The sequence below is a fragment of the Sorex araneus genome, chromosome 5 (assembly GCF_027595985.1).
Source record: "Sorex araneus isolate mSorAra2 chromosome 5, mSorAra2.pri, whole genome shotgun sequence".
In the NCBI taxonomy this organism is placed as follows: Eukaryota; Metazoa; Chordata; class Mammalia; order Eulipotyphla; family Soricidae; genus Sorex; species Sorex araneus.
Window position 1 is genome coordinate 205170751 of NC_073306.1, and position 16268 is coordinate 205187018.

General features: G+C 49.5%; 1 protein-coding gene across 3 annotated transcripts in view; it reads right to left on the reverse strand.

Annotated features, from left to right (window-relative positions):
• Positions 1-354: 354 nt before the first annotated feature.
• Positions 355-16268, reverse strand: part of LIN54 (lin-54 DREAM MuvB core complex component) — a 45631-nt gene continuing 29717 nt past the window's right edge. For all 3 annotated transcript variants that reach the window (XM_055139768.1, XM_055139771.1, XM_055139769.1), the window contains exons 5-13: positions 14353-14569; positions 11340-11416; positions 10629-10826; positions 9955-10046; positions 9126-9197; positions 8178-8280; positions 7910-8047; positions 5646-5848; positions 355-2739 (exon numbers count right to left, since the gene is read on the reverse strand). In XM_055139768.1, the coding sequence (XP_054995743.1) occupies positions 2538-2739; positions 5646-5848; positions 7910-8047; positions 8178-8280; positions 9126-9197; positions 9955-10046; positions 10629-10826; positions 11340-11416; positions 14353-14569 (1302 nt within the window). In that variant the 3' untranslated portion in view covers positions 355-2537. The remainder of the gene's footprint in view (positions 2740-5645; positions 5849-7909; positions 8048-8177; positions 8281-9125; positions 9198-9954; positions 10047-10628; positions 10827-11339; positions 11417-14352; positions 14570-16268) is intronic.

The following is a 16268-nucleotide window of genomic DNA, read 5'->3' on the forward strand; positions in this document are numbered from 1 at the left end:
ACTGCTCTGTCTTATTAGCTGTCAAATTGAGGTTCTGTTTTTCAGAGTCCAGAAATAGAATCTAGAGGTTGCTTTGATTTATTGACAAAAAAGAAACTAAGAAAGGTGCTCATCACAAGAACATCAAATATTAACAGAAACAAGTTGATCGAGTCTCTGCCTTTAAAAGAAACAGTGGAAAAAAGAGAAGACAAATATTTTCATTTCAAAGCAATTTATGTTAATGGTAGCTAGGCAAAATGATATCCTGAAATGTGTGCTTTCAAAAGGAATTTCAGATTTTCTTAAGATATTTAAAAGGTTTCTTGCATGTTGAATGATTAAAAATAGTAGTCTTAAAGAAAAATGCAAACCTTTTTTTACAGAATAGTATAAATGTTTATTTTCTGTATGATTTACTTTGCTGTCCTGATTTTACAATATAGAAAAGTGTTTTCTTTGAATAGCTCTAGTAAATATAAATTTAATCTTTCTACTTTGGGATGTAAATAGAGCTAAAAAATTATATACCCAGCCCTCCCCAAAAAGTCTTCTGAAATTGGTGAATTAATGTGAATATTAATCTTGTTCAGCAACTTGATGCAAATGCCTAAACACAAAAAGTTGTTAGACCTTTTAACACAGAAAGGAAAAGGGTCAATACTTCAGAGAGCATCTTGAAAATCAGAAAAACTAGTAGCATTTGATTGCACCTTCAAATTTTTACAAACAAAACATTCTCAAGCAGTGCCATCATACATAATCTACAACTGTAATCCAGATTCACAAACATTTTCTGCACACTGTATATATAAATACACATCACAAAGGTGCAATTAGAATTAAACACAGAATATGTACAAAATGAACAAAGTTTAGGTTTAGACCAAAAAGGTACTGTAATCTTTTGAAAAATAACTTGATTAGATATTATTTTATCCTCTTACACTAATTTACATTTATACAAATTTTAAACGCACTAGAGTGCAATGCTAAGAATGTCTGCACTATCTACATTTAAAGTTACTGCACAATGGTTTTAAAAATCCAAATTTCAAAGGAAGATACTTTCTTTAATGATAACGGAATCCTCTTTTGGATACTTCATTTCTATTGCCTAAATCTTGCATGTTCATATGAACATATATACACACAATACATACAACTATAAATTCCTTGTAGGAAATGAGATAATCATATACTAATAATTACTGAGGATTAAGGTACTTAACAAAATGCCTGAATTCCAACGTGTTTTTTTTTCTTTGTCACAAAACCCAGAGTCCTAGTATAATGGGCTCTTAATTTCATAAAGCTTTTGAATTCCTGAAAGTGATTTAGATCATTTTAGTAATAATATGAAAACACTCATACGTTCCACTTACTATTTAAATCTCTGGCAAAAAATGCCATGCTAAGCTTCCCTTATAAAAAGAAATCAATCCCAAGGCAATTCTGAAAGCTTTGCTAGAAGGCCCATTTCAAAAACTCATGAGTCACATATTGGTTTGAAATCTCTTAGATAAAAAACCTATAAAGACCTGCTTGTACAGATGAAAAATCCTTCCCAAAATTCATATCTTAGAGCTTCAATATTGTTTCTCCATTCAAGCCAACTGCAGACCTGATAATGATGTTAGGTTTCTGTATGATTACATATTAACAACTTACTTCTACACAGATGTACCCTTTCTTTTAATAGTACCTAGTAATCACTTTGACCATTTATTATCATTTCAAATATAAACCACCTCCATGAAAAATTAAAATATCCCAGAACGTTTTAGACCATCATTATATAAACACATTGATCATCCTTTGAGAATTACTTTCTTTGATAGACTTTTTTAAAAAAGAACAAAATATTTTTAAAAATTTGAAGTGTCCCCATAGATTATATCCCCTCCTGACGTTCCCAGTGACAAAGCAGTATTATTCCAGAGCAGACCCATAAAAGTTGATTTTTCTTAAAAGTATTTTTTGAAGCACATATTATCATTTGAGGATGTTTTGCAAGTATTTATGTAGATTTTCTATCTGCTTAAATTCTAGATTATGTACCAATGAATGAGTATTACCAATGCTTCCCTGACTTTTTGTACTGGAACAAAGTCATACAACACCATACATTATAAATTATATTATAGTAATTTATAAATGTTCTTTGTCAATAGAATCAGAAAGGTAGGACATCTAGTTCTTAAGAAACCCGCGCAAATTAAAAATCTATAATACACACACACAAATTCCAATTTAGAAGGGGCTTAAGCAGATCTAAGACTTTAAATGTACTCGTTTCCACGTTTAAAATTTCTTCTCTTTCCGTATTATCATTTCAGGTCTCACGGCTGGACTTCACAATGCAGTGATTGCTAAGCTATCTCCCGGCAGATCCAGTGCCCTGCACCTTAACGCCTCTGTGGGCTCCACCTAGCAGTCTTCAGTGCCACCTTAACGCCGCTGTGGGCTCCATCTACAGTTGTCTGTGCCCCCTGGCTCGTGGTTTCCACTCCATCTGCCAGTCGTCTGTGCCGCCCTCACTCCTCTTCTGTCAAGAGTCAGCAATTCATGGCACAAGGGCCACTTTTTGCTTTTCCTGCTGAGCTGATGACGCTCATCAAACATCGGCCAAATTCCTCAATTATCATCCGCTCGGCTGCTGCTTTTGATTTGCCCTTCTTGTCTGCCTGTTCGGCCTGGGCAAGAAGGCAATTACAGGTGGCCTCGGCGACTTCCTTAGTTACGAACGTAAATGGCAACCTAGAGTGGGGTTGGAGAGAGAAGAGAGACAGCGGTTGGTGCTGAGCAGTGTGGGTGACATTCTCTCATCTGGGCATGTGACACTGTCGTGGTTCCCCTGCACACCAACCTGATCTGTAATTGGAGCCATGACTACAAGCACGGCCTAGAGAGCTTTCGAAAGTTAGACTTTTATTATTGCACATATTTTAAGATATTTTTCAGAACATGTATCAGTCTACATAGAATACAAGTCTTAAAAAAATGTTGTCTGGTTAACTTCCACATTCATCATCTTTTTTTGTTCTTTGGTTTTTGGATCACACCTGGTGGTGCTCAGGGCTTCTTCCTGGCTCTGCGCCTGAGGAGTCACTCCTGACAGGCTCAGGAGACCACCCGGGGTGGAGGGCTTGGAACCCTGGTCAGACTCATACAAGGCAGATGCGCTCCCTGCTGTATGTTCTTGCCCCAGCCCCAACTTTAAGTTATCTTCAAGGTGCCATTCTACATACAGATCTGATAGCTGTACCAGTAAAGCCTTCCCAGTCCAAAGCCCCAGGAATGTGCTATGCTCTCGTTTTACTTACTTCTGCTGCCTCGGTGAGTGCCTAACATACCAACATTCCAAGGATATTTGCTAAATGAATGAAATGGAAAGTATTGAGAACCAAAACCACTCTCCCTAAAGACCATCATTTCTCGGCTGGAGGCCTACAGCCTGCTCCCCACCCCGACCCCCCTTAAACCCTCAGGATATTCCAAAAGTGTAAATGGGGGACTACAGCAGGAGATGAGCAGCCAACTGGGGGGTGGGGGGGCAAAGGAAGCTAACAAGGTCATAAGGAGGCTATGGCTGGAAAAAGGTTGAAAGATACGTTCCTGGATGACACTGAAAATCAAAGCACTTGCCCAAAGCCCTGTATCTGTCTGCAAAATAGAAAAAGGCACACTGGTATTGTTCACTATCCCCTCTCAAAAGCAAGAATAACGAGGAATCAAATGCTGTACTGTGCACGGCGCCCTGAGCCAGAGGCAGGAATACTGAACGGGAAGTAAGAACAGGCATCCCAAGACTGCCGCACTGAGGACCTAAAGTCTCCCGGCAACTCAATGGCATTCCGAACTCGGCGGGCTGTAGGAAGCAGTCTGAAGACAGGCCTCTGTCACAGGGGGTAACGGAGAGTGCAGGCACCGGACGGTCGTAAGGAACTGAACTGCTGGCAAACTCTTAGGAGCAGTGCGCTAAAGAAAATTAGTGAGGGTAGGACACTGCCAGCAGGTCAACCTGTACCTGTGGGGCGAGTGCATCAGCAGCCTGATGGTGCCTTCAGACTTCCAGATAGCCCAAAATTGCTGCTGTGCCACTGGCCAGACCCCAACAACTTGGGACCACCTTTACCAAGAATTAAATGGCCAAAAGTTGCGTATGTGGGAGACACACCCACAAACCACCTCTGGCTCAGCTATATAAGCACATTTATTGGCCTTTTTCAGAGACCCATAAATCTCAAAGAGATCAAAGGAAAATTAGAAGAAACTGAGTAACTGGTGGCATGAGTGCAGGCCTGGCAGGATGGCGTCCTGGGATCAATCCTTAACAGCACAAAATGTTTCTTTCAAGTAGGAATTGAAAGTTTGGCCATCGGCAGAAAAGCTTGTTAACACTCAAGTACTACTTTTTCATAGAGTCTTGAACAGTTCGACGGGAGCATGAAGTTTTGAGTTCTTTCGTGGTATATAATGTAAACATTTTCCCAAGCTGAAAACCTAGGTGTAAATATTTCAGTGCAGCCTTATCCTTAATCTCCAGGTAGAGATTAGATTTGATCACCCAGGAAGCCCTTAGCACACAAGCAAGTGAATGCCACTCCATCCAAGTGCCAGGAAGTCGGTCCGGCCCTTTAAAGAAACTCCTTTCACGCTTCCTTCAAAATTGATTTCAAGGCTCTGGGATCCTAAGCCTGTCCACGCAGCTCGTATCATTCCTTCAGGGAGGAATGACGAGCTCTCTGCCTGAGTACTCCTGGGGGTGTTCACGCTATCGAGTGTCTGTCCACTACCCCTCCACTCTCTTCTGCCTGTGGCATCCTATTTGGCAGATCTGCTGTGACACCTACGGGTTTTCCTTTGTATGGAAGTGCCTTCTTTGACCTGGCTGCTTCAACATACAGTCTTTAAATTCATGACAGCCTGCCTCTTTCCCTGCTTGGGATGACGGGGTGAATTCCCACACACCTTGCTGCGGTACTCTTCAGATTACACCCTTCATTATATACCCACTGTGCTGTGAATCAAAACGAGGGCCTCCTGCCTGCAAGGCAAGTATGCTGCCACTGAACACCTCAGGTTCCCCTGGTCCAGCTTTTCTGCCCAAGAGCTGAGCAGTCTGATGAATAGGGAGCTGGAGTAAACTAACACGGGGCCCTTCACTAGGAGGGGCAAGGTGCTAGCAGCTACACAGAAAAGGTAAGAGAAGGGAAGTACAAAAATACTGACTACCCTAAAAGCTATAAAAACTAGGCACTTCTCAATCATGATCTTAGAACGGCAGACACAAATCAAACAGCGTGATGAACTAAAGCATTGCTGAATGTTTTAGATTCTGTAAGTGACCAGTGGTTTTCCCAACTTCTCACCCGCTGACAACAAGTAACTAAAGACAGGAAGGAATTCCAAATTGGGTTTACAAGAACCAAAAGCATCAACTCCATCTTGCCCAAGAAGGGGACTCCCTAGGGCGGGGCGCTGAGCTCGAGGGCCGGTGTGCATGTCTGCGGGGAGGGCGCCGGGGAGGGGGGGCCCAACACTCGCAGGAGGGGCCACCCTGCACCCGGGTAAGGTCCACGAGGAGAAGAAAACTACAAAGTGGGACTATCAAGGTGGATATTCACGTCATCCGGCCAATACGGACTAAAATGTGGACTTACTTCCCCCCGCCGCTACTCAGAGCCGGCGCCGGCCTCGTGAGCAAGTCCGAGATCTGCGAGGACAGCTTGGTCTTCGCGGCCGTCTGCTGCTGCACCCGCACCTCGGCCGCGTCGGCCAAGTGCATCAGAGTCTTCCTCTCGGGGCTTTCTTCAAAGTTCTTACAGCCGATGCATTTGCATATTGAGGAGCACATGATTTTTGCCTAAAAGATGACCAGAATAAAGACTTGCAGGTCAAATCCAAAAACCATTTCCTTGTTTTGGTGCGGGTACGTGGGGGGAGGGGTCTGGGCCACACCCCGCGGTGCTCAGGGAACTGTATGGATGCCGCGGATCCGGTTCAAGTCAGCCACATGCAAGGCAAGGGTCCCACGCGCCATACTACCACACCGGCCGCAGACCTCACGATATCTGAACGACTAAATATAATCTTTGTACATAAATTTCATTTAGGACTAGCACAATATTCTTCCATTGTGCTGGGGAGCCAGGTCAAGGGACTGGAGCCCTGGGTTCAAGCCCAGAACACCACAGGGTCCCCCAAACACTACTGCCACTATTTGGGAGTGGTCCTCGAGCAACTCTGGGTGTGGGTGGGCCCCACAAAGGGAAAAACCTGCTTAGTGGCTGGAGAGGTAGAGCGGGCAGGGCATTTGGGTTCGTCACCCGGCACTCCAGATGAGACCCCGAGCGCCACCAGGAGTAATTCCTGAGTGACTCCTACCCGTCGCCGGGTATGGACCCAAACCAAAGCCATAAATACATAAATATGCTTTTACATACACCTGAATATTTAACCACTGAACCGTGTCAAGTCAGACGCCACTCCTGGACACAGCACAGAAGCCTGCTCCTGAGGCCGTCTTGGGGGGCAAAGGGGGGGCTCACGCCCAAATCTCAGCCGCCTCCAGACTGCAGGACCCCTCTGACCCTCGCAGTGTGGACGGATGACACCAGAGGGGCGAGGAGGCCCCTGCAAGGGGCTCGAGACCAGACTCTCGGGAAAGTGTCTCCGTGTCAGGTGCATCAGGGACGCTGCGCCAGTAGCCCTGGGCACGGACGGGCTGGGCTGCTCAGGCGCACTTTGGAAACGAGAAGAGCGGGCTCAACGGCACTCGGCCCAAACCAGCCACGGGGAGCCGTGTCATCGCAGCCACCAGGAAGCAGCGGGGCTGGCAAACAGCCGCCCACAGGCCAGTGGCCTCCCCCCCAGCATCCGGTGCTCCTCCCGCTGCGGGAGGCTCGCAGTGCCGTGGAGGGTCACCGTGCCCCTCAGCAAGGCCTCCTGGCGTCTGGTGGGCCCGATGCTCGTTCCAGGACTGCACCCCAGGACACAGGTTTTCATCCACACAGCAGCAGCCCGGAGCGAGAGCACACTGAGTGGGGAGGGCGCTTGCCTTGCACACGGCTGACCTGAGTTCAATCCCCGCCACCCCATATGGCCCCCAGGTCCTGCCAGCAGTGTCCCCTGAGCACCGCCGGGCATGGCCCCCACACAGAACGACAGAAAGCAGTGCCTGGGGGCTGGGGGCAGCGCTGACTGCTGCAGTGGAGCTGGCTGGCTCGCCTGAAGATGTGCTCCACTTACCTCTCACTTGGGGTCACCCCGGCGGCACGCAGGGGGCTGCTCAGCTGGGAGCTCAGGGCCCTCCCCGTGGTGCTCAGTGTCCCTCACCTGCTTATCTTCCACTGAGCTGCACCTCGCCAGCCCAAGGCCCTTTGATTTTTCACCTTGGGGACAGTGCTGGGAATTGAACCCTCGGCCTCAAATATGCCCGGCAAGTGCTCTACGGCTGAGCCACATGCTCCACTCCTCCTCCCCCATCCTCCCATTATTGTTACTGAAAAGGAAAATCGATGAATTGGAGTTCTGATTTACGAACCTTTGGGTCTAGTGACCAAGAGGTTATAAAATGGTAACTGTGGTGCTGGAACCCAGGGTCGCGCCCTGAGCTCTGCTGGAAAGACCAGAAGGTCTTCCTCAAACACAGGCTGACGCGGACTTGCTTGAGGTACTTACAAAGTACGAGAGCAAAGCAATCTTCAAGTCAGATGTCAGATTACGCCCTCTCCAAAGCTACTTTCAGAAGACAGTGCCGGGAGGCAGCTCAGGGGTGCGGGGCGAGAGCCTCCTCGCAGCTGACCTGGGCTGCACACGGTTCCCGCCAGCCGTGACCCCCAAGGACGGAGGCAGGAGTAAGCCCTGAGCAGCACCCAGAACAGACACACCGATGGAAACAGATCACTCCCCCACCGGGTCTCACCTCGTAGCATTCACAGTAGTTTTTCAGGCATCCTGACCGCTTGCAGTTACACCCTTTGCTGTGCCGTCGATCTGACTCGCCCTCCTTTCCCTTGCCTATCTTAGGCTTGAAAGCCTCTGGGTTCCTGTCAAGGCATGCCTACCAAGAACAGGCAGACAGCAAAGGAAGTTACATTTCAATACTGCAAAGACAATTTTCATCAGTTGCATTCTATTTAAAAAACAGGTAAATTTGGACATTTTTGTCAGAAAAAAAGCAAAATAATCACCTTTATTGCCTTTTGCCTTTCATTTTCATGTTCCAAATTGTTATAACAATTTGTACAATTGCAATTGTTACAAAATTCACCATTTGCAAAGCAGTCACAATATCTGGGATAAAAAAAAATACAGTCTAAGTCACATTAAAACAGAACAATACTAGAAATTATGACCCAGTGGCCTCACATGTGTGACAAAGCATCTTAGAAATGTATTCAGAGACATCTAGTGATGTAGAGTTAACATGTCTAACATCAACCACATAATAATGCTAGAACACTGGATGTAAAAAGAACTACGCACTATTTTTTCCATCCTCTCCCACAAAACTATTTCAAATTCTCAAAAGAGGTATAACATACGCTATATTCTATTAGTGGAACCTGCTCTTTTTAACTAGTCATGTTTCTTTGGAATCTAACCCCCGTGTAAAACCAATTAACAATTCGTTTGCTTGTGCTATGTCAAATCTCTTAGGGTGATGCTAATAAGCAAATCCAATAATTTTTGTTCTGCTTTGGTTCCATATTCAGCAGAGCTTGAAGGGGCTGACGCATGCAGAGCTATTTCCCAGCCATCTCCCTGGACCACGACAGGTTTTTTTTTTTAATTGTTGGGTTTTCAGACTACCGCTCATTGAGAAGGTCCAACAGAATGGTTAGAAGGAAGATGGGATGCGTTTATTTGCACGCTGCTGTGAAGGACAGAGCATCTGTCTTGTGTAGCAGCCGGGGCCAAATGTCTACACTGGAGCCTCATCTACTCCAGAGACCCCGAGATGCCGCCTTCCGATAGAGGACTTCCCACTGGCCCGTGTGCCTGAATACCTATCTGCAGATTTAATTACTCAGATGGTACGAAAATGATTTGGTAAGAATTTTTGGACAACTCTACTTCTAAAAAGCATTTACAGTCATAGCAAGTGAGAAAGCAGTAGCAAAATGAAAAAGACTTACAATTTCAAACAAAGGGATTTTGTACAATTACAGGGTTTTCTTGGCCGGCTGGCAGATTCTGAGGGGATAATGCTATAGAGAAAAAAGAAAACAGGAACTTTAATCAATAAGAGGTTGCAGTTTAAAATGAGGAGTTTCCACTGGTAGAGGGACGGGAACATTGGTGGGACTGGGGTTGGGACAGTGTGCGCCTGACCCAACTGAGTGAGCAACTTTAGAAATCATGATGTCTCAAAAAGGCTGGGTGGGGGGTGAGAGGGAGAAGTTTCCAATCCAGAAATTCCAAGTGTTCTGTCTAATAAGTTTGCTGTGGTCCCACTAACAGGAGCTGTGACACGGAGTGGCAGAAAGGCCTGGGTGTAGCTCAGCCCTGGGCTCAAGCCCCGACTCCCCACGCGCCCCCAAACAGTCACAAGGAAGAGAGGCAGGTGGCCGAGCACCAGCTTTCAGAAGCACGTGTTTGGGGGCTGGAGTGATAGCACAGCGGGGAGGGCGTTTGCCTTGCATGTGGCTGACCCGGGGTCAATCTCCAGCATCCCACGTGGTCCCCCGAGCACCGCCAGGGGTGGTTCCTGAGTGCAGAGCCAGGAGGAACCCCTGAGCATCTCCGGGTGTGACCCACCCTCCCCCCAACATTTCTAGGGGCCAGAGGAACAGGGCACGGTGCCTGCCTGGCACGCGCCTGGCTCTGCCTTGCCCCCTGGCACCACAGGCTCTCCAAGCCAGGTGCAGCCCCGGAAGTTCTGTGTGTGGCGGCGGCGGCTGGGAGACTCCCTGAGACCCTCCAACACCCCCGACAAACTCTTCACTGACTCTCCCGGAGACTCACCCGTTGAACGGAACCCGTGCCTGGGTCTGGACGCCGGGCGCGCCCGCCACGCTGGAGCTGCTGGCGATGGACACGTAGGAGGACTGCTGCAGCTGCGGGGGGGGGGGGGAGGGCGGACTGAGGCCACTGTCAGCAGAAAGGGCCACACTCCAAACGCAGTACAGAGTCACTCTCAGAAACAGTAAGCGCAGAGCGGACCAGCTGTTTCCTCTGTCTACTTAGGGAGCCTGGGGCCACACCGGCCCAGGGACTGCTCCTGGCCGTGCTGATGGGAACGAAACCACCACACCTGGGTTGGCCACATACGAAGCACGAGCCTTGGCGCCTGTGCTCTCTCGGGGGTGCGGGAGACTCCCGACCCCACCCAGCCGTGCCTGGGGGACCATGAGGGTCGGGGGTCAAAGTGGACTTAGGCACATGCGACGCAGTGGCTTAAGCCTGGTACCGCTCCCCAGGCTCAGAACTGTCCTTGTCACCTGCAGCCCTCCTCTTCCCCCCCCACCCCGAGCCCCCGCTATCCAACGCCGAGGCCCGGTCCTCCTTCGGCACTGCTGGCTCTTGCTCTGCTGCCCCACACGCAGGACGCATGTTTTTAAATACTGAAGACACACGGTTCCGGAAAGGCAGCTGAGGCCTGACTGAGAGAGCGAGCAGCGGTCCCCGCGGTCCCCTACCTGTGTGACATACTGTGCGGGGAGCACGGCGTAGCCCACGTTCCCGGCCCCGGGCGCGGGGGCCAGCACGGTGCCCGGCGGCAGGTTGGTGAGGTTGGGCTGGATCTGCGGCAGGGGCGTGGCGGGCATGATGAGGCGCTGCTGGGGCTGGCTGGTGGTGACGAGCTGGGACGCGGGGTTGATGGGCTTGGGGACCACCTGCGAGGACGGAGACACTGAACCACTAGGAAAACGACCCTGCGGCACCTCAGCTCAACAGACCCCTAGGACTCAACTTCTTTCTTTTTGGGGGGAAGGAGTTTGGGGGGTCACACCCAGCGATGCTCAGGGGTTATTCCTGGCTCTGCACTCAGGGGTCATTCCTGGCAGTACTCTGGGGACCACATGGGATGCCAGGGACCGAACCCGGGTGGGCCACGTGCCAGGCAGACCCCTCCCCATTGTGCTATCGCTCCAGCCTGAGACTGAGTTTCTTTCTTTTCTGTGTTATTGCTTTTTGGGTCACACCCGGCGATGCACAGGGATTACTCCTGGCTCTGCACTCAGGAATTACTCCTGGCGGTGCTCAGGGGACCATATGGGATGCTGGGGACCGAATCCAGGTCAGCTGCGTGCAAGGTAACCCCTACCCCCTGTGCTATCGCTCCAGTCCCATTGACTGTCCATTTTCAAAGCCTGCAGCCCCCGGGGAGGGAGGAGCCAGCCGCTCACCTGCTTGACAGTCTGCGTGGAGACGATGGGCACCGACATGCGCACGGGAGTGGCGTTGACCACCACGGGCTTCGCTTCTTGAGGGGGGAGAAGACAGCGCGGTCAGTGGAGATGCTCAGACAGGCACCGCCCGAGACAGCCGCAGAAGAGACGAGAGACACACGTTTCCTCTCTGAAGCCACCCTCCCCCGGCATCGCCGACAATCCCTTAACCCAAATGCCACCTCAATTCTCTGCTCCTCGCCTGAATCCAGGGGCAGGACCTCCCTTTGGGCAAACCGAGTAAATGAGGTAAACCGTAAAACGTCCTCAAACCCTGCCTGACAAGGAGTGAGTGCTCCGTGACGCAGCTGCCGTCACCACAGTTGTCGCGAGTATCATTCAGCTGTGGTGACTGAGTGAGTGGCAGCGGGGACCAGCAGCCCCGTTTCTAGATGACATTCAGGTAGATCATTCAGAAGCAGGTCGAGACAAGCGCCACCCACAGAGCTGCGAGGGAGGCAGGAGGCAGAGGGGAGGCAGGGGCTGGGCGGGGGCTCCCAGGGCTGCGAGGGAGGCAGGAGGCAGAGGGGAGGCAGGGGCTGGGCGGGGGCTTCCAGGCCGAGCGAGGGCAGAGCAAGGCAGGCCCTGCAGGTGCGGGCAGAGACACGGGCTCAGCTGCAGTCTGGGCCGAACGAGGCTCCGTGAGGGTCCGAGACTGCCGACGTGCACTTTCGGCTCAGTAGGCAAGGAGACACGCCTGCAGCTTCTGAAGCGGCGCAGGCACACTACTGGGGTGGGGCGAAGAGGGACGCCGTGAGGGGTGGCAGCGAGAAACAAGGAGTGAGTGGGGGGCAGGGCACGAGTGCAGAGAGCGGAGGAACTAACTCATCCCGGGAAGAAAGGGGAAGGAAGGAAGGAAGGAAGGAAGGAAGGAAGGAAGGAAGGAAGGAAGGAAGGAAGGAAGGAAGGAAGGAAGGAAGGAAGGAAGGAAGGAAGGAAGGAAGGAAGGAAGGAAGGAAGGAAGGAAGGAAGGAAGGAAGGAAGGAAGGAAGGAAGGAAGGAAGGCGTGAAGAATTCTGACCGGGCCCGGCCTCCACAGCAAGCCGGGACTGTGGCAGGACTGTGGCGGGCTAGCCTCTTCCCGCCCCCCGGGCACTCTGCGGGACACCCAGAGCCGCTCCTGCCGACCTCCAGGTACAGGCCTCCGCCCGGGCTTTCACATCTCCTGCACCCCGTGGGACGGCAGCCCCGGGGCGGGAAAGGCTGCCCAGGCCCCCTGTGGCCCCTGACACCAGGAAAGCGCGGGCGGCCCCCGGGACTCGGCCCAGACACGCCACACACCGGGCGGGCTCGGACGACCTCTTAGGCTATCTCGAAAGAAACCCACAGCTTCAACTCATTCCTTCTCAGAAACAACCTGCGTTACTGACGCCCAAATCCTGTGTGGACGACAGAGAAATCATCAAAACTAGGAGAAAAGCGTGGCTGAGTGAGGGAAAGCAGAGGGGAGTCTGCAGGTGTGGGCAGGGAGAGGGCACCGCGGGCGAGGAGGAGCCAGAGGCAGGGGCGAGGCAGAAGCAGGTGAAAAGCAAGAAGCAGGCGGCGGCAGGTGAGGGGCCCGGGGGGCGGGGGCGAGAGGCAGAGAGCAGGGCCGACACGAAGCTAGACGGGAAGATGATGAACCGTCTAACGGTGCTCCCATTCTCCCGAGTCCTGGCTCCCGTCTGCACTTCTATCAAAGGCGGTCTCGTAGTCATGAATGAATCAGTATTCGGGAATGAGTACCCAACACACAGAGATGCACATGAACAGCCAACGGTGCCTAAAGACTACTTAATGTCACATGTATCTGAGCAAACTAAACTCAGCTCTTATCTTGGAATCCTGCTAAGCTTAAGCATTAGGAGAACATGCAACTGAACTCTCAGCATCCACAGATTTTGTTTCCCCTCTCATTAAAATTTCTTTACTGTTTAGATGAAACAGTAGGAAAATTTCTTCTAAGATCAATTTAAAAGATCAGAAATAATCTTTTAATATGTCCAGTTTTAATAGAAAACCCACCAAAATATTCTCTTTCATGCATTCTTCATTTTCTCCCAACAGTAATTTTTTTAAAAATAACTAATCTTTTTCTATCTCATATCCCACAGTGAACTCGCTACTAGCATTAGGTAGTTCTAAATCCTGATCCCTTAATCAAATAAAAAAAAAAAACACTCATTCAGCTTACATTCAGTGAAAACAATAAACCATTCCTTTGTCATCAACTATCTTTGACACTGATGAAAGATGCAGCCATCTTCCGAGGAAGAAAATTAGACTAAACCAGAAACTGTCCAGATTCTGTCATTTCATTTGATTTTTTAACAAGTAAAAAAAATGATGGAAAAAAGATTATGTGTGAGTCTCCACATGTGTAACAAGTAGTAGAAAAGGTTAGAAACACAAAGAACATTGGTGACAGAAAACATACTGGGGAAGGGTGCTGGGACACGTAAGGCTGGAATTCAATCATGAACAACTTTGTAACTGAGTACCTTAAGGTGATTCAATTAAAACACGTGCATGTGCGTGCACAAACACACACACATAAGGGACTAGATCCAGGACTATCTCTAGGAAAGTAGAACTACGCTAAGTAACGGAATATTTTAATCACGTTTTATTTACAATTATAAATTCAAAATAAGTAACAGAGGAAAATAATTCACAAAGTTCCTCTCATCATTTGTACCTTGCCTCCTGTATGTCGCCTGACCCAAACTCCAGCAGTGATTCGAGTTCAGGAAAGAAGATAAACAAAGCTGTCCTGCTGCCATAAACGGCAGGCTGGAAACAAACAGTGACTGCCCGCAGCTGATTAATAACTCTAGCGGGACGAACACGCTCCGGGTACGCACAGCCATGACCCCTGCACTGGTCTGGCAGCTGACCCAAAGTCAGCCCCAACGCCGCACTGTGCAGGACTCGGCAGGAATAGGGCCCACGCGCTTCCCCAAGGCCACGGTGCTGCGGGGCGGTTACTGACCTTGCTGGAGAGGCTGCGTGTTCGTGCTGGGGTTCTGACTAACGGGCTGGGTGGAGCTACTGGCTGTCGTGGCAGTAACAAGCCGGACATAATGAAACTTGCTTCCAGGCACTTGGATCTGCTGGACGTTGGGAGCAGTGGCCAGAGGAATGATGGTCTTGAACTGCGACGTGCTCACGCCTCCGACAGTGATGGTCTGGACTGCGGACTTCACTGCCTAGAGGACACACAACAGCCAGCGTGAATTGCGAGTCACCGCTCCTGGCCCTGGACACAGCCCCGCGCGGCACACGGGCACGGTCCTTCTCCGCAAGAGCTGCAGAAAGAAGCCCCTGTGGCAAGGGAAATGAAGGGACAGCACTGAACACAGGCTGCAGCTGGAATGCATGGGTTCTGCCTTCTGTCTCCGACACGCAGGGACCGTCTTGAGAGGCCAGGTCAAATGACTGCTATGAAGAAACGGCAACTTAAATTATGAGAGCTTTTACAAAAATTATAATGATAAAGATAATAAAGTTTGGGGCTGGAGCAATAGCGCAGCGGGGAGGGCATTTGCCTTGCACACGGCCAACCCAGGTTCAATTCCCAGCATCCCATAAGGTCCCCTGAGCACCACCAGGAGTAATTCCTGAGTGCATGAGCTGGGAGTAACCCCTGTGCATCGCCGGGTGTGACCCAAGAAGCAAAAATAACAATAATAAGGTTTGTTACTATAAGGTACGACTGTTAGAGAGGAGAGGAGAAAGGAAATAAAAAGGAAAAAGCATCATATATTCTCTCAAATCCAGTGAATTTTCTCTCTCTGCCAATATAAATGTACCAACTAACATAAGGAATCAAATTCCGTTCAAAGTGACCCAATTTTGGTGTTTACTTTGAGGGGATTCAGATCTCAGTAAAAACATTATTGCTATTCTTTCATTGTTTATTCTTTATAGTCGTTTAGTGTCTCTTGCTAGGGATCGAATCCAGGACCTCAGGCGTAAGGCAAATACTTTATCCCCAAACTATATCCCTGAATTCTGGCCCCAATTTTCATTGATTTATTGATGTGGGATCATCCCTAGGGCCTCAAACGTGTAAGGCAAATGCTACACACTCAGCCACGTCTGTTGCTCCAACGTCCATTCTGGCTCACCTGTGTGTGCTCAGGGATCACTCGTGACAGTGCTCAGGGGACCTTAATGTGGTACGAAGCATTGAAACAGGGTCAGCACACGGAAGGCAAATGCCCTACTCGCTGTACTATCTCTCCGAACTTTTCTTTTCTTAATGGTGCCAGGCACTGAAACCCAGGGCCTCGCAAACGTAAAGCATGAACAGTACCGCAGCCAGCGTAACCAAAGCCATTCTCCCAACCCAGATGCCATACCAAGATTTTACAGTATGTTCTACAGTAACAAATCAGGACTAGATTCTACATAACTGAATCAAATAAGTACCTTTTAGTGCTCAGAAACTCTTTGAAGAAACAAGGTGCGGGGCTGCAGTGATAGCACAGCGGGTAGGAGGTTTGCCTTGCACGCGGCCAACCTGAGTTCAATTCCCAGCATCTCGTATGGTCCCCCGAGCACCACCAGGAGTAATTCCTGAGTGCAGAGCCAGGAGTAACCCCTGAGCATTTTGGCCGGGTGTGACCCAAAAAAAAAAAAACAAAACCCACCAAAGTGCATGTGTGCCTCTAAGATTAAAGTATTTTAATCATAGCCATAGTGGATAGAATCATAACAACAATTAAAAAAAATTTTTGTATACACAGGACCTGGGTTTAAGCCCCATCACTGCAAAAGCTAAGTAAGTTTTTAAAAAACGAGACTCTGGGCCAGAGAGATAGTACAAAGGGTAAGGCCTTGCACACGGCTGACCAGAAGCATAAATGGTCCCCCAATCCCGGCCAGGAGCGACCCCTACCCATA